The 25858-nt window shown below is 50.3% G+C and overlaps 1 protein-coding gene across 2 annotated transcripts; it reads right to left on the reverse strand.

The window, feature by feature from the left end:
* Positions 1–1243: 1243 nt before the first annotated feature.
* Positions 1244–16389, reverse strand: WNT4 (Wnt family member 4). Of its 2 annotated transcripts, none has more exons than XM_054294434.1 (5): positions 15718–16136; positions 4967–5202; positions 2782–2913; positions 2272–2414; positions 1244–2067 (listed from the first exon to the last, which is right to left on the reverse strand). In XM_054294434.1, exons 1-5 carry the CDS (start codon positions 16134–16136, stop codon positions 1600–1602), a joined length of 1398 nt encoding a protein of 465 aa, XP_054150409.1. In that variant the 3' UTR covers positions 1244–1599. The 2 variants fall into 2 exon arrangements, with proteins under 2 accessions (XP_054150409.1, XP_054150410.1); XM_054294435.1 differs by lacking the exon at positions 15718–16136 and adding an exon at positions 16253–16389 and having other exon boundaries at positions 1251–2067.
* Positions 16390–25858: the final 9469 nt, after the last annotated feature.

Below are 25858 nucleotides of genomic sequence, written 5' to 3' on the forward strand. Positions count from 1 at the left end.
ATGCCTGTGCATTCCCCCAACCCCTTCCCTCTCAGGGAAGAGCAGGAAAACTGCAGGTTTTGCAGAGAGCCCCTTCTTCAGCTGGGAGGGTGATGGCCACAGCTCTGGGCTTTCCTGGACCATGCAGGGAGCTCCCTCCTACACAGGAGGGCTCAGCAATGCTGAGCCCCATCTGTTGGCTTGAGGTGTCATTTTGAGGTTTTCCTCTGCTTCCCTTTTACTTCTTGACTCATATACCAGTGGGTAAGGGAGAGAGGAACTGGTTCACTTTCCACCTTCCCTCATAATGTCCCTCTGCTTATTAGTTCTCCAAATATTTCATACTACAGCCCAACAGCAAGGACTCTGCACTAACCCAGTCCTAGGCAGAGGGAAGCCAGAGCAGGCAGGACAGCACCTTATCTTCATGGCAGTGTCCCAGGGAGAAGGACAGGACTGCTGCGGCCCTGTTGCACTAAATCTCTGTCATTTCTGGGCACACATGGCAGCATTCCTTTGGCTGAGTCCTTCTCTTGTGGCTTCCTAAGGGTGACACAGCAATAGGGGCAGAGCACCAGCATTCCTTCACCCCCAATTGCTCCACTTTATACTTTTGCTTTTCCCAGCATTCATCAGGATAGGAACTGTCCCCCAGTGTCTTCCTGAGTGAGGAGAACAGGCACATGGAGGAGAAAGAGGAGACCTGTTGTGGGATGCCTGTGAGGTGGGGGCAATTATGGGACAGAGGAGAAGAAATCAACTTCGTTTTTCTCCCATCAGCTCTCAGCTCCATTAAATGTCAGTGGATTGCAGGTATCACTGCCCTTCACTGTCTCCAGTGGAGCCGGGTACTGGAGAAGAGATGGGGAAAGGGAGCATGGTGGGACCATCGTGTCTTCCAATAGCCCTAGGCAGCCACTGAGGAGCTTCTGTAAATCAGAGCAGTCCCTGGAGCTGCTCCAAAATCCATCCATTCTCAGGAGGCCTTCGAGCATCCCACAACAAGGGGGTGCAGGAGTGTCTCACATTGCCCTCATGAACTGATCACCCCGGCTGAGCTCCACGTGGACTTAACTCTTGGAGGACAGTGCCAGCCTGTCACCACCTGCCTGTCCCTTGCCGTGCACCTGGCTGCACAGGCTGGCTGTGCTCCTTCCCTTCCTGAGGCTTAGCCAGGCCAGCGGCACTCCAGGATGCGCAGCACATGCCTTTAAACAAACAAAAGTGAAGATTTCAAATGCTGTACTACCCTTGCCTTAAACACTTCTTGTCTGCAGCACTCCAAAAGCAGCAGGAGCCCATCTGACAGGAGCTGGCATCACACAGGTCCCCAGACAGCCAGGGAGCAAACATATCTGCCAGCGCAGGACACCAAGGGGCTCTGGCTTCAGCAATACATACAGCAAAGCAGATAAAACAAAATAAAAAAAGCCAACAATGATCAGTTTTTTAAAACTTTAAATATTTTTTCTTTAAAATCTGTTTTTCTCTGTGGTTCTGTCTCTGTAAAGAGCTGTGCTCTCCCTGCAGCATCTGGGTCACTTCCTCAGTCCTGGCTGTGGGGCAAGGGAGAAGCAGGGTCAGTTAGAGAGGATACAGGTGGGTGCCCTCCCCCGTGCATCACCGGCATGTGTGGATCTCCACCACCCGGTGGCAGGGTTTGCACTTGACGGAGCAGCACCAGTGGAATTTGCAGCTGCACCTTTCCACAACCTCCACTTCGTCCGTGTGAAAGCCACGGCCACAACACATCAGCTCGCAGCCATCGATGGCCTTGGAGGTCTTGTTGCACTGCCGTCCACTGGTGCCCAGGACCCCATTCTTGAGATCATGGTCACAGAAGTCAGGACTGGAGTCTAGGTAGACGAGGTCCTCGTCTGTATGTGGCTTGAACTGGGAGTTTTTGGGCACCAGCACTTTGGTGGATCCAATCTCGCTCTGTTCGACCTCTGTGGCACCGTCGAATTTCTCCTTGAGGACGTTGCCCACTTTGCGGAAGGGGGGCATGGCTTTCCAGCACGTCTTGAACTCACATGAGCCTGACACACCATGACACTTACATTCCACCCGCATGTTGTTCAGGATCGCCTGCAGGAACAGACCCAAGGAACAAGATGGGATGATCAGTGTGGGATGGACATAGCAGGGAGGGTGCAATGGATAGGGCCTGGGAACGCTGTGCAGAAAACACTGCTGGGTGGGTATGGGATTAAAAGAAGCCCAAATGGCTCAAGCCATGGCTGGGATGCTGCAGAGCGGTGCCAGCTGCCTAGGTTCTCTCCTTGCCATTACCTTCCTCCCTGCCTCGTTGTTGTGGAGGTTCATTAATGCTCTGTTGGAAGAGGCCCCTTTGCTCCTCTCACGGATGTCAACGAAGGACTGCGAGAAGGCCACACCGTAGGCGATGTTATCGGAGCAGCCTGACCACTGGAAGCCTGAGGCAGAGAGCACAGATGAGACAGGTACTGCCACCCCGTAGTGCTTGAACTCTCCAGCCCTACTCTTCCTAAAATCCAGCTGGCCTGCCCTCTCTCTGTCTTGCTGCCTACTAGTCTGCGCCACACGGGACCAGGGGAAGCTAGGGAGTGTGGCCCTAGGGAACACATGGACAAGATGTTTTCAGTCCAGTGGGTGATGCACTCAGGTGTCTTTCTGAGGCAGTCACGTGAACTAACCAGCATTTTGTTTTTTTAAACTTTTCCCTTTTTTCTGGATGGCTTCAGAGAGTGGGTTTGAATTGCAGGTATTTTGGCTACTTTGCGTCTCCATACAGCTGCAGCTGCTCCCTGTTCAAACACTCACCCTGTGGACTGCCCCCCTGCACTGTGCGGTCACAGCCACACTTGTCCAGCTCGCCACTGCTGCAGGCGCGGGTCACGGCGAAGGCCACCCCTGCTGAAGAGATGGCGTAGACGAACGCTGCCTCTCGTGTCCCTGCAATGGCACAAACCATGGTGGGAAAGGTGGCACAAAGTCTGAGGCAACATGAGCGGGAATTCTGGAGGCAATGCAGCCCGGCGGCCAAAGGCTCTTGGTAGACTGCCACATGTATCTCTTCTCCTCTCCCCTCTTAACTATGGTGTGGCACATAAACTCCCCTGAAAATCTGGTCTGAAAGACAGGTCTTGGCAAAACACGCTGTACAGAGCTATCAGGCTAAACCCTTTGCTCTGTCACTTCCTCCTAAGATAGAGGCAGCACATGCAGGACCCTCATTGTCCCCACCCCCGGGGATGCTGTTTGCTTAGTGCCAAGCCTGGACCTGACTCATCAGAGACCCCTGGGTGCTGGGAGATGTTTTGCAGAAGTGAGAGCCCATTCTGCAATAGTGAAGAAGCTGGGAACTGCCCCACAACATTAAAAATATGAATGATGGATGAATGATAAAACTTAGCACTAGGAGAGACAGAGGCTGCACTGCTAATGTGGGCAGAGCTCTAGCTTATATGGGAAGACTGTCTTGCCTTGTGCTTGCAGGGCAGCTCTGCCATGAAATCTTTCCTGCATCCATCTATTCTGGATGCAGGAAAGATTTCATGGCAGAGCTGCCCTGTCTGCTTTCCACATCCAGGAACATTCCCTGCAGCTGCAGATCCTTGCCATCCTCTTTCACAGGGTTGTGTAGCTTGCAATGCCTCCCAAACTACCCTGCAAAACCCTGTTCTGCTCCCAAAGCACCTCACAGAACCCCACTAGTGTCCAGGGTGCAGTGCAGTCCGAGTTTTTGTGTCTACCTATGTGGTGCCACATGGTTGAGAAAAACTTGTTTGGGAAGTTGGGCGCATTCCTGGGCATGAACACACAGAGTAGCAGGGGCAGGGATCAGCTTTAGCAACACACAATGCCCACTATCCTCTGAGGCTGGTTGAGGGCACAAACCCTCCATTTCTGAGCAAGGAGGGCTGGCATTTGGGGTGGTCCCATGTTTGGTACAGAGGGGCATTGGCTTGTGAGCAGGCATCGCTCAGCTTGCCAGTCAGAGAGAGGGCAGCTACTTTGGTGGTCGCATCCCAGACTTTGGTGGCCCAGTTGGCAGTGGCTGGGGAGGACCCAGCCAGTGTGGGACTGAACTGCCTCCAAGTTAATCGAGGTTAATAGTAGGATCATGTTGGTCGGTTTGTGCTGTGGCTGCCTAAAAAGAGACGACTTTTAGTTTCTGGTATTTCTGGTATTTCCAGTCCCTGAACCTTCACAAGAAGAGATCTTCACCCCTGCATTGAGGGGAGGAAAGTCAAAAAAGGAGCCAGGGGGATGCTTTGGTTTAGGAGTCCTGGGATGGGAGGTGAGATAGTGCTTGAGGGGAGGCAGAGATAGCACCTGAGGGGAGGCAAGCGATGCTTCAGTGATCTTAAGGGCTTGCAGAGGGGTTTTCCCCTCTGTATCCTCACTCCACAGCATTACAGTCCTGTGCTTCTGGGAAGTCAGGGTGCAGCTGGGGGCTGCCCTGGCCATATCCAGCCCTGAAGGCTGGTGGTGGGGGATGATGCTGCCACATGTTCTTCCCATGCTAGGCAGCACCAACCCATCCTCCTGACAGTTGCCCCCATTGATACTCTGCTCAAGAGTGGCCATGTGCCAGTCTGGCAGCAGTCACTGCTTCAGCACTGCCCAGAAAGAGACTGAGTAAATGCACTCATGGCTTTATGGAGTGGAGCTCCTAGCTTTGGTGGGGAAGAGATGAGACCAGGGTGACTTTAGGACCTTTGTTCAAACTTGGCATGTCCTTGTCAATTGGTGTGGAAAAAGTTCAGGAGAGCTGAGGAGCAGCAGGAGTCTGAATATGCTGTACCCAGCAAACTGAATAGAGCCCCACTGAAGTGCACAGGGACCCATCCACCCCAAGATCCAACACTGGATGGGCCATTCCTGACATTATATAGCCACTGGTTCAGGGGCAAGCAGGCAAAATCCCACCTGCAGCCCACCAGGCTGCTTTTCTAGCCATTCCCCCAGCAGCATCACCCCAGACACGTCCCTTCCAGCTCACCTTGTGTCACCACCTTGCCGAAGACAGGCAGGGTATCCAGTGTGGAGCAGTTCCAGCGGCGGTTGCGGAATTGGTACTGGCACTCCTCAATGGCCAGCTGGGCTCCGCGTCGCACCGAGTCCATCACCTCCAGGTTCCTCTTGCACATCTGCACCTGGCGCTGGATCAAGCCCTTCAGCTTCTCACAGGTCTCCTCCTCAGAGATGCTCCCTACTGAAGACAGCTTTGCCAGGTACCTGCCAGGACACCAGCACAACAGGTTAGGAGGCAAGGACTGGGGGAGCCCATATTCATCTGGGACCCATGTTCAGCCTTCCAGAAAGCAAGGAGACTGAACCTAGTACCCCCTCCACAGCTGAGACCTGCTGCCCATCTGGGTCACCTTTAAATGTATCACAGCAGTGACTCTGCAGGATGCATTTCGGGCTGACAGAGAACAAGCCCAAGCAAAACGACCGTCCCTCTGCAGCCTAGTTCCTGTCTCTTGGGGAGTCCAGCTGTTGGCTCCCCTTTGCCTCTGTTGCCTGCAAGGAAGATATTTTCAGCGCTGTCTGAATGTGCCTGGTCAGGTCTCCTGAGTATTGGCATATCCAAGTGCTACTAGGAAAAGCCAGAGGTCTCCAAAGTCAGCCAAAACAAGCAGGACAGGCACTTGGCTGCCAGCTCCATCTGCCACAGTGCTCCCACAGCGTGGCTGTGTGCTCATAACTGGCAAACATTGCCCCCCCAACCACTTCCCTCCTGGAGGCTGCTTTTAGCTGCCCCAGACCCCAACAGGCAGGGATGGCCTCTGGGAGCTGCCAGGTTTCGTGTTGCTTGGGATTCAAGCAGGATTTGAAGCAAGGAAGCAGAATCAGGAACCTACCAGGGCAAAACTGCACAGGCTGGGCACTTCCTCCACCAGCCCAGCTTGTGAATAGGGCCATGAGGTCTTTGCTGATCTGGAAAAGACTGGCCCTGTGTGGAGGGGACCATGTGTTCTGCTTTCCATAGTGCCATCCTCAGCAGTAAGAGTCACAGAGCTGCTCTTGGGTGTCAGTATTAGGGGAATGAGGAAGCAAACTCCTTGAGGAGCAAGCACCTCAATACCTCTCAGCATTTCCTTGTCCAGTGTGTGGGTATGATGGTCCCTGCTGCACATCCTAGTAACTCAACCTCCCACCCCTTGTTGTGTTGTGGGCATGGTGTCCATGCTTGCCCATTTCCCAGTTCCATCCTCCTGCCCCAACCTCTGGAACACAGAAGGAGCTTAAGATAGTCCCAGTCAGATTTTCCAATGAGGCTGTGTGAGAATTCAATATCCTCTACAACTACTGGTGACTGTGTTGGCAGGGGTGTACATGAGACTCCCTCCTTCCTGTGGCTGCTGGTAGCCACTTCAGATGACGCTGCCATAGTGGAGCCCTGACCTGTTGTGGACATGGAGGGTCCCCTGCATGGGACAGGTGTAACTCACACTTGCATCCATCCACTATCCACACTGAGCTTTAGTGTCCTTGGGAATTGCCAGCATTGTCTCACACTGCTACCTTCTCTGCACCAAGAGCTGCAACTACTGAGCTTTTTAGAAACTTCATTCCTTGACTCTGCATTTCCCAGCCCTACAGAACTTGTGGGTTTGTTTGTGTGTTTTTTTAACTCCTCCTCCCAAGTTGCAACATCCTGCAAAGGATTTTTCTTTTGAAGCCCTGCTTGTCTTCGAGAAGTGACTGTGCAAAAGTGGCTCCTGCTCCCTGCCTGTTCCCATGTGTCCCAGGAGCCATATCTGCTGACTTAAGCCACAAAATCAAGTTGTCACAGCCTCTTCCTCCCATTAACCCTGCCAGTCTGCCCCAGGAGGGGAAAACAAGATTTTCTCTGCTGTGCATCAGCAGAATTATTCACCAGCTTGGTTTTATGCTCACAACTGGGGGGGGCCGTGGGAGCCAGGGACAAAGCTGTCTTGGCTCATGGTGTCCGTGGGGAGTCTGCGTGGCGAGATGTCAAAAGTATTCAGCTTTCCCTGTGTATGATCATGGAGGCAATGCTTCTCTGACAGTGGGAAGAGGCAGGCTGCTGGGGTTTCAGATTCAAGTGCCTGTTAGAGCCTTTATACCAGCAAATCATCTTTGCCCAAGGCTTCCTGCTCCTCCAAGGGGACAGCCCTGCTTGCAGAAGACAGGACCTGATGTAACCAGGTGGCTTGAAAAACCCACTGTGGTGAAACAGGACTGTCACCTTTCTGCTGGCCCCCACACCATGCAATGGGTGTCCCCAGCCCTGTGGTGCAGTCCCAGACATGGAGTGCAACAACTGCTGTTCTCCCATCTTGCTGCTCTGGGCTGACCTGGTGTGAAGGCACCAAACCACCTCTGGGAGCTTTGAGGATGTTGAATGCTGAGCACACACAGGGTGCCTGTAACAGCTGTCCCCTCCCAGGTCCAGCCATCATTCCAGTTTGGGCATGGGGAAGATGACACACAGCAGAGTGGTAAGATTCAGCTCCAGACAATGTGGGTTATTGATCAGCTTTGAGCCTGGAAGCCAAGAAAATCAGAATCTATCTCCAGTACCAACTCCTTGTGCTGATTTGGCTTCCCCCTCTGCCTGGCATTTATCATGTCAGGCAAGCAGCTCCTTCAAAGCCAGTGAGACTGGTCCTACAGATGAGTCAGTGCCTGCTTTGAGTGCAGACACATTGGTGGAAGAATTCTATGACACAGATGTAGCATCTGCATTATTATCAGCTCTGCTCAGGATGGGGCATCATCTCCTTTTCTGATATATTTCCCAGCTTGAGATTCTCTGGGCAATGTGCAGTAATAAATTCAAAGCATGCATAAAGTGAAGTGTGACAAAAGCCTTTCAAGCTTTTCCAAGGAGATGCACCTGATAAGGTGCCTCCCCAACTCACATTTAATGCTATTTAGGATTATAAAACAAAGGCCAAGGATGCTTCAAAGATAGGTACAGCTCTCAAGAACAGGTCTGGTAATTTGTTTTGCAATGCAGACAAATAAGATGAAACTATCCAGAACAGTGCTCTGGCCTCTCTCCTTCTTGACAGGTCCTGTGTCCTATCACCCCTCCTTGGCCTATGTTTGCCAGCCCCTCTGTGGAGATGGAGACAACTGTGCCTAAAATGCCGTGGCCCTGTCATGCTACTAGTTTGTTACTCATCCAGGAGAACTATCACTGCTTTCCAAAAGACAAGGTTTTTGATGGGGAGGAGGCTCACATCCTGATCCCTGATTCAGGATCCAGCAGCTGAGGCAAGGATTTAAGGAAGGACTTTGCTGGAGGACCTCAGCTTTGAGGCTCTCACATGGCATCTCATCACACCACATTCAGGAGCACCAGGTAGGAATTACCCTATCCCCTTCCCCTCTCTGGGGCAGATGAAGAGTCAGGTAAGAACTGGGAAACATGCTCTGCCCTTATCAGCACTCAGAGGTGCTTCCATCTCATGTTTCTCAGGCCTGTGGAGCACCAAGGCTGTCAGGAACCAAACACATCTGCAGCATCCCACGGTCCCCATGGAAACCTGACTGTAGCGCTTTGTCTGGTCATTAACAAGAACTTTGCTCCAAACTTTGTTTCCCTGGGCTGAAGTGGTAGAATCTGCAGCCAAAGCCTTTGTCTACCTGCACAGAGAGATAGACAGGCACAGCAGGAGGAAGGCAACAAACAGCTCCTGCCCTCTACGAAGTCTCAATGCAGATCCTCCATCGTGACATCACATCTCGATTGCTATGCAGAGCTCTAGGTTATAATTTAAGTCTCACATACAGCCTCAAAACAGCCCTGTTTGTGGAAAACAAACTCAAACAATGGCGTATTTTCTTCCTTTTCCAAGACTGGGCAAAGAATGTTTCAAGAGGAGAGCTGTTGCCCGCACCATTTTTTAAAGTTCTGTCTTCTTGCTTCATCATGGCCTTGTATATTTCTTTTCTCCCGCCTTTAAATCCAGGCAAGTCAATTGCACAACAGACTCCCTCTTAAGAGTCATTGATTTAGGAGAAAACTGACTGATTCTTTTTTCCCATCTGAAGTATTGAGACCAGGATTGAAGCCCATAATTAAGGCAGCTGCAGCTGATGCACTCTGCAAGATGGCAAATAAGTAAATCTCAAATTCAGTGAGCTTTGGAAAGGTGGGGGATGTCAGAAAGCCCTGCTTAAATAAAAATTATGATAATACTTCCATGAGGAAGATTAATTAGTGAAATGACAAGGAGACATTGAAAGAGCCATAGCATCTGGCAGATAGAGCGAGGAGGAGAGGGGAGAAGATTCCCTGCCATGGAAAGGTGTGGGAATTTCAGTCATTGACAAATGCTCAGTTGAAGTGGGTCAGAGAGGGTACCTTGGAGAAAGCAGAGATCCCTAGTGTTTCCTTTTTCCAAACAAATGAGTTTCAAGTGTGAACTCTTAGTATTGTCTCATTTTGGGAATATTTTCCTGAAGATGATAATTTTCAGACCCAGGCCAGTAGCATCCCTGATAAACCACTCAATACATGTTCTGAAATCAGGCTCAGAAGCTTCACCCTGCCCAGCGAATACCCAACCTTCCCACAAGGTTGAGTGGCCAAGGCCACAAAAAGCTTGTCCAAACCTTAAACTGTGAAGATGATTCAGCTCTGCTCCTGTCTGAGAGGCAGCAAACACCCCTGTGCTTGTGGAGGGGTCAGCAAGAACATATCTGTTCCTCCTGAGGGTGCAAGGACAGTCAGCACTTGGGATTGTCCTAAGGATTGAGTCAGCTCAAGCAGGCAAGCTTCTTCTGGGGAAGGACTAAAGGATTGTTTATAATGTGAAAAATCCATGGAAAATCCCCATGCATCCCTGCACGCATCTATCTGTCTCCATAGATATATCCATGCAGGGAGAGTTACTGACCAGTGTTATGGCTCCTTACAAGGAGCCATCCTGCAGATACAGAGAAGTGTTTTATCTTTGCCTTGTTGCTTTCTCCTAGCAAGCAGGGTGAGTGAAGCCATGGAAAGATGTCTCAGTCTGGCAGGCCAGATGATGCTCTATGCAGGCCATACAGCTCCCATGATTTCTCATGGTGTCCCACATTGGGCTGAGTGCCAGTCTCCGTGTTCCAACAGCTCCAGGCTAGTAGGGCCCACCACATCCATGATTCCTCAAGCGTGCCAGCTTGGGAATGCTCCTGTCAGGATTTGCAGGAGACCTGCAAGGTTGCCCTTGTCCAGCTGCTGGCTCTGTAGCAGACTTGGCCCTCCTAGGGACCAGGCATTCCCCTCCTGGGATTACACATCCTGCTTTTCTAAGTGTAAACTATGATTTACAAGTCACCACCTGAGAACCTGTCTGGTCTCTTCCTTGGAAAAAATACAGCGGTCTGCCTCAGTCCTTCGTGTCACAGTTAGGGCACCATCTCTTGGCTGAAACCTGCTTTTCACACCTACTCTTCACCTCCAATTAACAGCTGGAGAGAGTGACCCAGGAGGAGGCAGTGCTATGCCTATACCTCCATCCCTTACCTCAAGGGTGAGTCTACACTTCCTGTCCCCCATCCTTGGACCCTGCATCTAACACCGTGTGCACCCAGCAAACACCCACGTCCCAGCCCCTGGTGGTGGCTCACCTCCCCCCTCACAAGTCTTTGGGGACTGGGGACAGTGAGATGGCCAGCTGCTGGTCCTGAGCCAGTGCTGCTTTTTGGCTTTCTGAGCACACGGGGGCAAAATCTCCCCTTTTTAATGGGGCAGAGCAGGATGGAAGCTAGGAAGAGCCCGAACAGCATCTCTTTTGGAAATCTGCTTTCAATGTGTAAGAAATTTCCTTTACTTCCTTTATAAGACAATAGAAGCTACTCCTGGATTCAGGTACAACACCTAGGCCTTGTTGCAAGGGGAGGCAAGTGCCGGCCAACTTCTGCAGCGCTTCAGGCTAGACCTCATTGCGGAAAATCTGATGAGTTTAAGGTTTTGATCAGAATTTGCAAATATGTGACACAAAAAGCCTTCGACAGTATTAGTTTGATCTCACCCAACTTTCAACAGACCCCAGGCTGCTCTCCATTGGCCAAGAGACTCAATTACTTTTCCCCAAGTAATTTCATGAAAGCACAATACTGGCTCCAGTTCTGCTGAGCCAGCCAGATCCTGCAAGGCAGCTTCCTGGCTGTGAAGTGCAACAGCCCATGGCAGCAGCTCCAGGAGAGCCTGGAGGATGCTGCCAGGGCTCACCCACAGGTGTTGGGGACAGACACCCCTGGGCAGGGAAAGCCTGGTTACCTGCACTGAGGTTACCTGCACTGAATATGCAGAGCAGAGTCTACCATTCAAGCAGCCTTGGATGACTGCAAGTTTTCAAGCTTTAAGAAAAAATCACCAATTATTGTAAGAGCCAGTGTCATTGCACTTGTAAGGAAATACAGAAGAATCTTCTAGAAACTGTTAACCTCCAGGATTGTTCAGCAATTTCATAATTTTAAGAGAGTGGCTGTAATGCATTTCTCTACATCTACAAGGATGAATTAATCAAGCAAGACAGTAGCTCTCAGCAAAGTAACATAAACACTTTTTTGCTTCCGTGCAAAAGTCCAGTTTTGATTCATGGAGTCACATCAAGCCATTGCAAAAAAGAAACCTGCCTCTTGCAGTTGCTCATTTTTGGAGCTTATCCAGTTCTTCACAGCCTGGCATGCAGAGTGGTTTTATCTCCTTCCTGTCCATCCTCCCTAGAGTTAGGTTCTGCTGTGAAAGACAGGGGTATAATTTTACTTGAGGCTTTCTTAGGAAAAGACAGAAATGCCCATCACCACCGAGGAGCTAGAGAGCACGGGGCCCTTCTACACCCTGGCAAACACAGCCCTGAAGGGTGTCTGCCAGACAGGACCATTGCTCAGAGACAAGCCAAACTTGTTTGGAAGTCCAGTGCCAGGACTACTGGGTGCAACCTGCAGGGTGCAACCCACAACTAGTCCATTTTCATCACTGAGATAAAATTAGCTGGTATTGTCAGAAGTGGCAAGACTTACAAATAAATAAAAATTAAAATATATATCCAGCAGTTTCAATTTCCTACCTCACAGCCTTGGAAACAGGTTCCATAGGTTCATGCACCAATCTTGTGGATCTGACAGGATTCCCAGAGCAATGCAAAGGAGCCCTGAGCATCTCAGAAGTGGAGAGCCATTTGTCCAACCCACAGCACCCCTCAAAGGAAGGAAATTCCTCATCGAACCCAAATGGTGCAACTCACCACCCTGGCTGCTGGGACCAGCTCAGATGTGACCAGGGAACCTTCCGGACACTGTCCTCACAGCAGAAACCATGCAGCATGGAGAAGGGAGTGGAGACTGGCAGGAACAGCTCTGCGTTAGAGCACCTGCCAAATCTGTGCCGTGGCAGCATGGCATCTGAAGGGAAAATACTGAACCGGTTCCTCACCACGTGAAAGACAGAGCATTGCAATGGCAATGCAAAGAATGTTGTACAAAATTAAACTATGTCAGGATCCAGGTGAAGTGATCTGTCCCCACTATCAAAGCTGTGGAGACTCACCTGAAAAAATAAAGCCTGGTTTAAAACCAGAAGGATGCAATGCAGGACCCAGGCATGCTTCCTCTCAAATCTTCTGCAATGCATAATGACCCAAATAAAACGAGCATTCCGGCTGCTCTTGCGACATCCCTACTCCTAAGCTGGCAGAGATGGGCACAGAGAATTGGGCCGCCTGTCCGAAAGCACATTGTGATGTTCTGATGAAAGGAGGCCAGGGAAATCCAAATTCCTTTTATCTCTTCCTCACCAGCCCTTGGAAGTGGTTAGAAAGCAGCTGCTTAGCCAGGCTTGTTTGGACCTTCACAATGTCTTCAAGCTTTCCCAGAGCACTCATATTTTTTTTTAAGGTTTTAAAAGCCCATCTGTGCTCCTGGCCCTTTAAGCCAAGTTCCAAGCCCAGATGGAGATTTTAAATCCCTGTAAAGAATGGGTAGACAGAGCTGCTGGTGGCACACCCTGCTCTAAAATGGCATGACCATATCTCAGACCAAGCATGTCCATATTGAGAGCCTCTTCCAGAGCCAGTTTTAACTACAAGAAAATGGAGAGAGGCTGTAATGATTCCCAGATAGTTTGATAACCAGGGGTCTCACCCCTAAAGGACCCTACTCTGTTGTATCTGATGTTTTCTGTTTCTGTTCTCTCATCATTCAGACTCTCTGAACAGCTAGAGAGCAAGGCTGTGGGCCCCAGTGCCTCATGCATTTAGTGGATGCTTACATCCATAACCCACTTTGCACACTTTCTAGTTCACTTTTTCACATGGACTTCCTTCTCTCCAAAATAGGCAAATAAATTAATAACTAACTAACTAAACAACTGGACTAAAACCAAAGCCTGGCAGTCCTGTGCCAGCTGTGGAATGATGCTTGTTTGGCTAGAAGTCTCTATGACACACCCTCAGCATCAGGATGAGTTTGGAGCAGAAGAGGCCTTGCTTCCAAATTCAACCACATCACTGCACATGTGGGTTCAAGTGTCTACGAAGTGCAAGTTGTTTTGAAAAGTAACTCATCTGCTTCCCCTGTAAAAAGCACAGCCCTGGACTCCTTAAGAGATAAGGCAGAAGCCAGAGGGACCTTCCCGCGCACAGCCAACAAGATGTAAAAGGCTCTGTCTACAGCCCTTTATTTAATTTACAAACCTCTGCCTGAAGAGGCGGGAGGCAAATCAGAGCCTCCAAAGGCAGAAGGAAGAGCAAGCCTGAGGCTTTCACAAAAAGTGGGAACAGAGTATCTCTTCAGATTTGGAGAACAAAGGCTTTCTGGATAGGCAACAAGCAGCAACTCCCCAGACTCAAAACACTGATAAAAACCACCTGAGGTTTGCTTCCTAACCAGGGAGAAAGTAGATTGGTTTGTTTAATGAAAAGACTTGGGAAATCCCTTCCAGCTCAATGGCCTTTGTAGCAGAGTGATCCCTTTGAGAGACCCCTACATCATCTCCTTTTTATACTGGATGGAGCAGCTCATTGCCTGGCCAAAACAAGTGCTTTCCCCACAGAGTCAGGCTTACAGAAACCCTTAGCTCAAGCATTGCAAGCAGCGTATCTCCAAAGCACTGGGGGAATGCGAGTCTGTACAGGTCGAAAGAAGCTTTAGAGCTTTAGGAGGAGAGAAAAAAAAACCTCACAACTGAGCTTAATCTCTAATCCAGCAGGTTTCTGGAAAAGCAAACTTCACTGCACGCTGCCATTCCGTGCACACACCTCTGTGCAGAACTATGTGCCCGGCGAGGCTGGGTCCATCCCGTGTGCTGGGCACAAGCTGGCAGCGCCCTGGGATAACGCCGAGCATGCTGAGCCCACACACGTGAAGACATATGAGGCACACTCATTCCTCGAATATCTGATAATTCCTGGGATCCTTCTAACTCTGTTTATTGCCTCCAGCAGTCTTTGTTTCTGATGTGAGAAGATAAACAATGGGAATTGTCTTAATCCTAAAGGCAAAGAATAAAAAGCACTGAGCGGGGGACGATCCTTTTATCATGATACATTTGCAACATCAAAAAAAGTTGACCCCCTTCCTTTGAAACGCACTGAAATGTATCTGCTTTTCCTCCCCTGTTGGCAGGAATGAGCCCCCCGCGCCCACCCTTGCTCTGCCAGCACGGACGGCTGCACACAGCCCTCCCTGACTAGTGCGGCGAATCACCACTCCGCCTCGCCTCCCAAATCCTATTCCAGCTGCGTGCGGCGCCGGGGACCGAGGGGAGTCCCACCTCTGCACATCCGTGCGGGGCAGCTTGCCGACCTCACTCATGAAATCCCCACTTTCCGCCGTGCCCGTCCCAGGGCAGCCGAAGCTGCTCCTCTCTAGAGATCTGCCATCATCTCACAGAGCTTCCTCAGCAGGACTTTCTTCCTGCAGGAAAAACACTCCCACAGTTCCCAATATACCTTCACCAGAAGCATGACAGCTTAAAAGACCACCTTGATAGCTGCTATGATCCACCCACTAGTTGCTAGAGACGTGCGGCATGCAAATCGCTCCATCTGGCAAAGAAGGAGGGGAGAAGGACTAAGCACTAACGCATCCTAGGCAGGCACCTTTTCCCACAGGCAGGACACTTGGAGAGTGCGGCTGACCTGGCACTTTCCCCAGGCATTGGTGAGCATCCTCCAAAAAACACCTACATCCCACAGCCTCCAGCAAGTCAAAATGTAAAGGCAGGAGCTGTATCCGGATGCAGAGAGGACTCTTTGCACAGGGGATGTGTGCCCATCTGAGCACCTGTGTTTGGGATACACGACACTCAGGACCTTTCATGCTGACAGTCCTGGGAACTCCTTAACCTGTGTGGTGTACTTGCCCCTGCCGAGAGAAATCCATGAAGGTGAGATGGAGGCGGCCCACGCTCCTCAGCCGGAGAGCGGGTCTGCTGGGTGCGTGCACGGGAACGAATTAGTTCCCGTCAGCCGGCAACACGGCAAAGCGGGGGAAGCACCATCTCCCACCAAGCAGATTTATTAGGAAGAACCGATGCCTTCCTTCAAAGTTAGGTGGGAAAGTGTTGTCATGCTCCATCCCCTCTGACCCGGGAAGGGGGAAAGGGGGGGGGTGTCCTCTTCAGAAAGTAGTCCCACCGCCTTGGCAAACACGTAGGAATTTTCCAGAACGATTTCCGCCCCTGTTTACCTTACACATTATTTCAGTGTTTGTTCAGCGGGTTCCCGATGTCATCGGGCTCCTCTGCGGCGTGCAACAGCCCCCCGACACCCGTGCTCTTACCGGGAATGGGGGGCCGAGGCGTGGGCAGCCCTGCTCGCTGCAGATCCCCGGGCCCAGCACGTTTGGCCGCTCCCGCTCTGCCAAATCCTCCCCTGGACCGCTGGCCCTCGCGTGGCATCTCGCCAACACCCAGGCCCCGCTCCGACCCGACGTCCTGACCTCCACCCGTGATCCCGGTGTGATCCGGATTCATAACTTAAGGACAAAAAATGGGACGGGGCTACATAACCAGCCCCATTCCCATCAACCGCGATAACACTCCGCCGCTGAGCGGCTGGGCAGAGCCGGCATCCCCTGCCGCCCACCTGCCTGCGGATGAGGGCTGCAAGCCCACCGCCACGGCGGCAAGGGTCAGCGGGGACAGGGCACGGACGCGATGGCGACGGGCGCCCTGTGCCCGGCCGGGGACCGAGCAGCATCGCTGCCGGGGGTCGCGCCCGGTGCTGCCCAACCCCGCGGCACCTGCTCCGCGCCCCCGGGCTTCCAACAAGTTGCGGCGCGTCCGCGTTCCCCCTCTCGCCCCGCGGCTACTCACAGCCAGTTGCTGGCGTTGGCCGAGAAGGTGGCGAGGATGATGAGCAGCAAGGAGCGCAGAGAATACTCAGGGCTCATCCTGGAGGGCAGGCGGGGTGGGACTACGCGGAGCCGGCGGCGGCAGCGCCCCCGCCGCCCCGCGCCCAGGGCAGCCGCCGCCGCAGGTGGGCGCGGGCAGGAGCGCCGGGCGCTGCCCGGCTGATGCTCCCGCGGCGGCCGCCGAGCCCGACTGTCAGCGCGGCCGGCCCGTCCCGGGATGGAGCGGCGGGGCCGGAGGCGGGCCGGGGGCGGAGGCAGCCCCGGGGGCCGCCCCGGCTCCGCCGCTCCCTGGGCGGGACTCGCTGCCGGGGACATCCCCGGGGCGGGCCGGTGGCGGGGAGGGCACCGGAGAGGGCACCAGGGGCTCCCCCGGCAGGGAGGGCACTGGGAGTTTCTCCGGCGACGTGGAGGGCAGCGGGGAATCCGCCAGCGTCCCCCACCTTGCTGCTGCACCCGCCAAGCGGCACCTCTGGGTGGGTTCTCTGGGTGCGGGGAGAGACGAGGGAACCTCGCAAAGGGGAGGGGCGGGGGCTTCCGCATTTGATGTTTTTGGGGTAATTTCCTGGTCGCTATGAAGCAGCAGAGCTCTGAGATGTCCTGGCGCTGCCTGGAGTGCATGGCCCAGGCTGCCTTCTTCAACAAACACCCCTTTGACGTGGAGTGATTTCCGAAATTCCAGTTTCTGAGAATTCACTGTAAATACCAAAGTGCATCTGAAAATTGCAACTAAGGAGAGGGGTCTGGGTGGGTTCTGTGTGGGGGTTCTATCAGGAGAACAGCATTTGGAGATGGAACAGGGACAAGTTTGCAAACCCTCTTGGCATCTCAATAAGGGCTGCCCCGTGGAGAGCTGCCAGTGGCTGGTGGCAGGCTCTAGAATGTGCAGATGGAGGGTGATGCTTGAACAAATGTCAAGGCTTAAATTCACCTCTGGAAAAGTCAACTCTTGAGTAATCCCAAGAGCTCCTAACAGCATGTCTTAACCACCCCGAGAACAAGAGGTGTGGTGGGGATCCCTATCCCTGCTCCATCCACTATGCCCCTGTCTGTCCATATCGGCATAAATGACTTAATTTAAAGCCAGGAGCAACATGAGCTGGCTGCTTGGTGTGAAATCCAAGATCCCAGGCAGCCACAACTGTGCACCAAATCTCCTCTTGACAATGTTGTTACTTAGGTCCATTACTAAAACCTCTTGCTACCATCTCTAAAATCTTGCCAAGCTGGTTTGGAGCTATTCAAGATTCCCTTTGTCTTTTCAAACTCCGTTTTCCTGTAGCTGGGGCACACTTATTCAAAGCACGGCAACTTGCGCTAGGCTGCATATGCCTGTCTAACTTTATTACACCTACTTTAAAATCTCTGCATTAGTTCCCTGTCAAAGTGAGGATTTAATTTCAAAGTGCTTTGACTTATATTCCAGCTCCTGACAGGCAGCAGCCCACCCTCACCTAGTCATTCATCTGGCTTTCACATCCTTGCTGATTATCCTGGGTGAAAATGGGATTCTGGCTGCTTTGCTGGTGAATTGGAGGTTGTTGCCGTGAGCCCTGTCTGGGTAATTCAGTGCAACTGGAGCTGATTAATCTGGCTCATCATTTGAGACAAAGCTGATGCCTTCTGGCTTCTAATTGCTCAGGGTGTTGAGTGAACTTGTCACGAAGGCAAGAACTAATTGAGAGGCTAAGGGGAATGAGAGGTTAGAGGACTGTGGCTGGCTGGCCAGAGCCACGTGGGTCTATGGGAACGTCATACTTTTGGGCCTCTCATGTGTTGTTCCCCTCCAAGGAGAAATGTCAGACAGAAGCCAGAGGGGTGGGCATGAATCCTGGGGTCCTGTCTGGCATGGACATCTGCAGCCCACGGAGCGCTCCTGGCAGAAATGTTCCTGGTGCCAGGGCTGGTGGTGCTGCGGGCAGGCTCAGGGCACCCTGCTGCTCTTTTTGGGGTAGCTGTGGCGGCAGGATGGTGCAGTGGGTGCTTGACATTGATCTGGAGGACCTCTTGAGACTTCTCTTGGCCTGGGTGAGGAGTTGTAGATCATGTCCACCTAGTTCTGCAGCAGCTTCAGGTCCTGTTTCCATTGTAGCAGGTGGAACAGAGGGGACTGTCCTGACTTAACCAGCAGGAGAACAGGAAAGCCAGACCATTGCAGCAGTCACAGTGTGCATTGGGGATAGAGTGTCACATCCACAGGATGCACTGAGGATAGAGTGTCCATGGACTGATGAGTGGTACCCCCATGCCACAGGGGAGGCAGATGCAAACACCTCTGGAGTAAGTCACTCCGACAGGAAGTGCAGTGTGAGCTGCCTGTGGAGATGGTAACAGTGCACCAGGACATGAGGGGTGTTTATTTTACAGTCTCTGGGGTGGAGGAGGTGATGAGTGTGAATGGAGGACAGAATATGGAAATGGGCACTCACTTCAAGGGTGTGGGTTCCTTGATCTTTTCAAAGATGCCCATGAAACACTGCTTGGTCATTACCTACCACTTTCTGGAAGCTGGGTTCTTTTGGCCTCTGATTCAGAAGATGCTATGTTCTTTAAAAACCTAAAGCCCAGCTGATTTGGAAGAGAGGAAGACCCAATTCCAAGGGAATGTTTAAGGGACACAGCAGGTCTCCTGGCCTGTGCATTGCTGCAGAGGCCTCTTGGCCAGCAGGGCCCCTTCTGTGTCCTCCTCTCAGGGCAGCAGCTGGTGATGAAGGCCCCTTGTCACTGCCAGTGTGGGCTGGGGCTCAGTGCCTGCTGGCTACTCCAGGCTGCAAGGCAACGCTCTTTGTTACTGACTGTGTGTTGCTTAATGAACATCTAACTTCCATTAGATAAGGAGACTCTCTTTGATGTGAAAATATTTCAGTGATGGGAAGAGGAATGAAATGCACCCCAAGGCTTGCCCAGGTGGGTATTTATTCAAAAAGAAATTACCATCACCATATCACAGGCAAGGCAAAGGGCAAGCAGTGGTAACAGGAAGGGGTTTTCAACTCAGAGACCAATATGAAAGCAACAAAGCATGCAAAAATCCATGCAAAATTGTAGCCAGGCTCTGGATATAAGTGATGTAAATACAAACTACTCTGAAGAGTAAGTGCAGGCAGGTAGCACTCTTCCTCATTTTCTGGATCTGACCGGTGCTATCAGTCATGGAGGTTATGAGAGGTATTTTACAGGTTCTTTTCACGTTTCTGATTCCCATGGGCTTACCAAATGGGATTGAAAGTAGAGTACTCTACAATTTAGAGAATAGTCTCTACCATGTGGTGGGAGAAGAACTGCAAGAAAAAGTTCTCCTTAACTCATGGGTGAATCTGAGGCTGTGGGAGTTGGCTCTGAATAGAAATAAATTCCATTTTGGATTTAATGGAACATACCTATTGGACACTTTAGCAACAGTACATGTAGTAATCCTGTCCTGGAGAAAGGAGAAGTTGTTCTGGGAGCCTCCATGCCAGAAAATACAGGACAGTTGTACTCCTTTACAGAAACCTGTATTTTTTCTGATAAAATTTATTTCAAACTACACAAACATTTCTGAGTGGCACTGATGACTGGTTAGAGTAGGGACTGTATGGGACTGCAGTTCACAATCAGAAGCAGCCTTGCAAACATGAAGGTTGCTCTGACAAAAGAGCTGTGTCCAGTCCATTACAGTCAGGGAGCGAGCAGTTGCTCAGCTGGGCAGCTCGACACATCACAGTGGCCACTGGAACATCAAGACCAGCCTTTTTAGCTGCAGCAGGATGCTTTTAGCCCCATACCTATTCCAGAGCCTGCTTGGGAATGTGCATATATTTGTATGAGTCTTCAGAAGCAGGTGTTCAGTTAAAATAAATCTTCAGTGGCATTGCCTGAAATCTGGCACTGAGGCTGGTAAGATTCACTCCTCCAATTTTATTGTCAAATAGGGCACTGAAAAAAATACAGAGTGGCTTGGGATTTAGGGACTTTTGTTTTGGATGTTGTCTCTGAACACACCATCAAAATTTCTCTGGGAAAAATGAGTGGCTATGGTGATCTTGTGGGTGCTGTCCATGAGGGAAGTTAAGAGCATCTCCAAATATTGTGAATGCCTTCAAACCATAAAATTGCAGAAAGAACCAACTTTTCTACTGATCAGATAGATCCTTTTTCACAGGTCTGTGAATGAACTGTTCCCTGGGTTGTACTATTTTCAGAGGAGATTGTTATCACAGTTCCAGATTCTGGCATTTAAAATATATCCCAGCCGATTTCCCCACTCACTTGGGTGCCATCCACACCAAGCAGTGCTAACAAACCTTGATCCAGGTGCCGGCCTGGCAGTGCACATGTAGACAGCTGACACTGGAGTGACAGCTCACAGCTACATTTGCCCTACTCATTCTGCCCAGGAAGAAAATGAGATTTTAGGCTGGTTGGATTTATAACACCCTGATTCACTCCTTTCCAGTGCTCATTATACCTCCAGGCATTTAAGAGCACTGAGACTTCATCCCCCACCGTGGGAGCTGGGAGAGCCATGCTCGGCTGAGCAGGATGAAAGGAGGGATGGAAGCCACCAGGACCGCAAAGGGTCTTCCAGGCTAGGGATGGTCAGGAGAGGACAGGGCATGGGTGAACACCTTGGACTGTTCATGACTTGTGGTGGAGTTATCTTCAGCTTATCTTCACATTCAGCAGATGTGGCAGATGATGGAATTCCAGACTGGTTTGGGCTGGAAAGGACATTAAAGATCATCTCATTCCACCCCTTGCCATGGGTAGAGACACCTTCCATTATCCCAGGTTGCTCCAAGCCCCATCCAACCTGGCCTTTAACACTTCCAGGGATGGGGCAGCCACAGCTTCTCTGGACAATCAGTTCCAGGCTTCACCACCCTCTTAGTAAAGAATTTCTACCTAATATATAAACCAGTCTCTTCTCCTTTAGTTTAAAACTGTTCCCCCTTGTCCTGTCACTATCTGCTGTGTTAAAAGGTTATTCTTCCTCTTTTTTTATAAGCCCCTGTAAGGACTGGAAGGCTGCAATGATGTTTCCCCAGAGCGATGAGACCTACAACCACCCCAGGTGGCGTTACCATTGCCAAGGTGCTCAGCCTAAGTAATGCCCACATCTTTCTTCCTGTGTGTGACCAAGGAGGTCATAGGGCTGTGTCTTGCTCCATCTCTCTCCTTGCACCGTTGGTGCTCTTGCTGGTGTGCTTTTGGCCCTGCCAACATGTACGTTGCAGACAGTGGCTAGGCAAAGAGCAAGGGATATCTTGTCCTAAGCCACAGGAGAGGTAAGGCCAGTTTATTTTAGGCTTTGCTATATGTTCCCCAACAACTCCATGCCATTTCACCCTCGGTGCCACGATTCCCTTGCCTGCTTTTGTAATGCAGACATGGCCTTTTGGGGATACAAACCAGAGGTGTGAAAGAGCAGAAGAAAATCATTGAAAAGACAGGTGCTGATTTAGATTATTTGGTCTACTGGTAGTGAATAAAATACTGATGGAGAAAATCTTCTAAATCTCTGAAAGCAATAAAAACTATGCCTGGAAAGAAATTCCAAGCTTTGTCCCAGGACAAGGGCCGACAGAGACAAATGTACTTGTCTGGGCCAGTGGAGAACTCCAGGACCAAATTCTTCTGCTGCTTGTCATCCAAGGTTTCTGCTTGTCCATGTGTAAATTCCTCCTCTTTCATTTGGCAAAGAGGATGAAGAGTTGCATTGGCCAAGCCATTTGAAAGCCATGTGAAATATCAATAAGGACAGAGTTTTTCCTGTATTTGGCTATCAGATAAATGTCAAGACACTGGCGTTAGAGCAGAGCATGGCTATGTTTGGAGGACATCAAGCTGCATTTCCCTGCCCTGACTGGTGAATGTTTTAAATGGGGACAGCATTCTCCCTCCATTCGCATCTTCAAGAGGTCCTAGTGTTTCTGTAGAACCATCTTTTCCGTTGGCTCAGTTTGCATCCACCATGAGTGGTGGATGCAAACTGAGATATGAGCAGCATCTTTGGGAGGTCTGTTCCTTTCGTGAGGATGTGTGTGGAGCAAGGTGCTGGCTGTACAACTTTTCATGCTGGTGTCAGATAGGTGATGCAGGTGTGTGGATAGGGAATTCTCTCCTGACTGGGAGGAAGAAGCAGAGCTGGGCTTTGGGAGATACCCAAGGGACAGGTTGCTGCACTCATACCAAGTTTGAGCCTGCTGCTTTGCCAAAATGCAATTGATAATTGAACCTGATTCCTGAACCAAGTCCTTGTTGCTCCTGACGCTCATCAAGAATGAAGCTCCTGCAGAAGCGTTTGGCTGTCTGGGGCTCATCTATTTAATTTTCTCTTGTGGTGGGAAATCTCCTATTTTAAGTAAAGTTCTTTTCAGAAATGACTAATTAAACTATAGAACAGGAAATGTAAGAGACAGTAAAATCCCCTCAGCTGTCCAGTGCATTTCTACGTAAATATGGTGGCAAAATGATGAAAACAAAACCTTTTGGAGACAAAGGCGTATGAGAGACCTGGTGAGGCAGCGTTGAAAAATCTATTGTTTGTTATAATAAAGTGAAACCACTGTGTTTATCTTGTGTCTTGGAGGATTTGGCACAATTATTCTTAGGAAGGTAGGGAAGCCACATAGAAATCAGAATAGCCCAGATTTTTTGCTAAAATCTTTTTACAAATCAGGTTATTCAACTACAGAAAAGGATTTCTTTGGGGCTGTTGCTTCTGAAATTATCCTGCAAAACTGGAAGGACTGTAAATGTTTGGCTTTAATAGCTACATACAATGCAAACCTAATCAGTGAAGCTTGAAATGTCCATAGCAGGGAAGAAAGGTAGAGTTTTATGGCTCTATGGAGGTGTGCAGAAGACCAGACACAAAAGCTGCCTAACACCCATGTAGGAAGGCAGCCGCTGCTCTCCCATCTGACAAAAGTCACTCTGTGATCAGAGACAACTGGACAAATTTTCCACGCCAACATGATCTGCTTGTTTGCCGGAGCTGGTTGTGAAGGCTGGGAGGAGGTATCGCACAGACTCCCCTTGCAACCAGCCTCCTCCCCCAGGGCGTTCAGGCAGCCTCATTACCCCAGCTCCCACCCAGGTTGCGTGGCTGTGGGGCAAGGACCTGGCAGAAACCATCCCAGCAATTTGGGGAGGAATTATTGTTGTGCTGTCTAACTTTCAGTTTTTGCCTCCAGCAGAGGCTAAAAATGTTCCACATTGCTTAGAGGTGTCAGGTTCTGTAGCCGTAGGCTGGGAACAGCCCTCAGAACCTCTCAGTTACACATTACCCTGAATATCTCAGCAAATTACTCGTAGCTAATTGAAATAAAGGAAACACAGTGGCTCGGTTTACCTGGTGGACTGTATATAGCAACGCAACCACTGCATTTTGCATTGGTCATAAAAACACGATTCATTATCCCACCTGTCAAACACTGACCTTTTTTTCCCCCTCAGTCTGTGCTTCCTTCTCATGTCAATATAGCAGTGTTCATCCCAACTAATGTCAATAGTTTCTTATTAACATTTCAGCTCTAAAAGTGCAGAGCCTCCAAATAATCCTAGACATTCTCTAGAATCCCAAAACCTCTGGTCAGTGATTTTCAACCTGCTTCGGTTTGCTGAGTCTGAAAAATTTTCCTGTGGCATTGCGGACCCTTCTAAAGCAACTTAACTGTACTGATAACAGACTCCAGGTTGATGAGTTACTTTTTGTGGACTCCGCATAAGTAGGAATTTGCAGATCAGAAGTTCAAAAGTGCAGATGCAAGAGATACATGGGAGACAGGTAATCAGTCAGATGTGTGTCATTTTGCATGTTGAATTTAGAGGGGCTCTTAAGTTCCTAAGGCAGGTGTGCATCAGAAAAACTCCTAACAGAGATCAGCAGGAATGGGACTGTTAAAGCAAATTATGGTTGTGGGTAGTTGTATATGTTTGACTTATGATGATGCATATATATCTCAATAAATCTCTGTCTATATCTCAGTGAATGTATGTATGTATGTATGTATGTATGTATGTATGTATGATCTATGATCTGTGAATCCAGCTTGAACTTCAGGAAAATGTCGCATGAGAAATCATCCTACACTGGCAATGATGAATCCATCACCTGTCCCCTGCTAAGGGGAATACTTCTAGAGACAATGTGGTTGCTGCAGCACAGGGAGCTTGTCCAGCTGACTTCTGCAGCATGGGGATTTCTCCAGAGCAGAATAAAGAGGTAGGTCATAAATACCAGAGAACCAGGGAAACAAAATGCAGAGGGGCTCAGATGCAGGAAATTTTGGGAGGAGATGGGATCAGAAAGGCATATGTTTACAGTCTCAGGTTAGTGACAAAGAATGAAACTGCTGGAGGAAAGAGCAAGGAAGCTCCACATGTTTGGGGGACAAGCCATGGGCAAGTGGAAGTGGAGAGGAGATGAAAAGGAGGAGATGGTGTTGTCCATGTACCTGTGTTTCTTGCACTCAGTGACCAGATGATGGATGGTGATGGATGGTGATGGGTGGTGGAGCAACACTGTGTCTCCTTGATGAGGGGAGCTGCACCTCCAGAGTAACTCCTTGGGGGCTTCTGGGCAAATGCCAGTGGAAGGGTGGCTGTGTCAGAGGAACTAGACACGCTTTAGGCCTGCTGGACCAAATGTCCTCTCCCATCCAAGGGACTACATTTGGAATTTGTGCCCTGGACTGAGGAGCATTGTGGGTTTCCAAGATGGCAAAATGTCCAAGCCATGGGGTGGATCACTGAATGCTGAAATGCAGGACCCCTGCCAGGGTGTTATTGGCAAGTCAGAACATGCTAGCAGAGATGCTCTGGAGTCACAGCTGATGAAGAAGAGATGTCAGGAGCACAAAGGCATGGCACAGAAGTCCAGCAGTGGAGATGGAGGATGTAAACTTCCCATCACCCTTAGATGTCTGGGTAAGCAGTGTCTCAGAGGGATGTTATGGGCACAGGATTTCCCTAACACAGATGTTTTCTGAGGCAGATGCTCAGCATCAAGGGAAATGTGCTATGTCCTGACCCTCTGCACAGTAAACAACCTAGTAACCGAAGCTGAGAGGTGGCCATCTTTCTTCTCCCAAGGTTTGTTCAGTATCCTTTAGCTTTGGACCCCAGTGGGTACCTACCCCAAATGGGTGGCTATTCCTTCTCCTAGAGAGGGTGAAATAGCAGAACACATAGGGGAAGGAAGGCCTTGGGGACACTGAGCTCTCCGATGGGAATGCCATGCTAAGATGTGCAACACTCCACCGTTGTCTCTGAAACACTTGATAGCCTAGAGGATATTGTAGGCCTGCTGGATCCTTTAGTGATCCTCAGATGTGTCCTTTGCTGTGATTAGAGGATGAATCATCCTGCAAAAGACAGATCCCCAGCACACCGTGGGAAGCCCATGCAGGACAGCCCACCACAAAGGGTTTGACACATCTTCCATAATGTAATTACCTGAAGAATGGATGTGAACTGTAAGATAATCATCCAGGCTCCCTTGTTAACCCATGGTGAAATGCTGGCCCCTTCTTCTGTCCCCCACGCATTATTCTCGCAGGGGCTGTCGCAAGGCTTGGCAAAG

Source organism: Melozone crissalis, unplaced genomic scaffold (genome assembly GCF_028551555.1).
Source record: "Melozone crissalis strain CALT ecotype California unplaced genomic scaffold, PUWL_Pcris_2 ptg000251l_1, whole genome shotgun sequence".
NCBI classification, from domain to species: domain Eukaryota; kingdom Metazoa; phylum Chordata; class Aves; order Passeriformes; family Passerellidae; genus Melozone; species Melozone crissalis.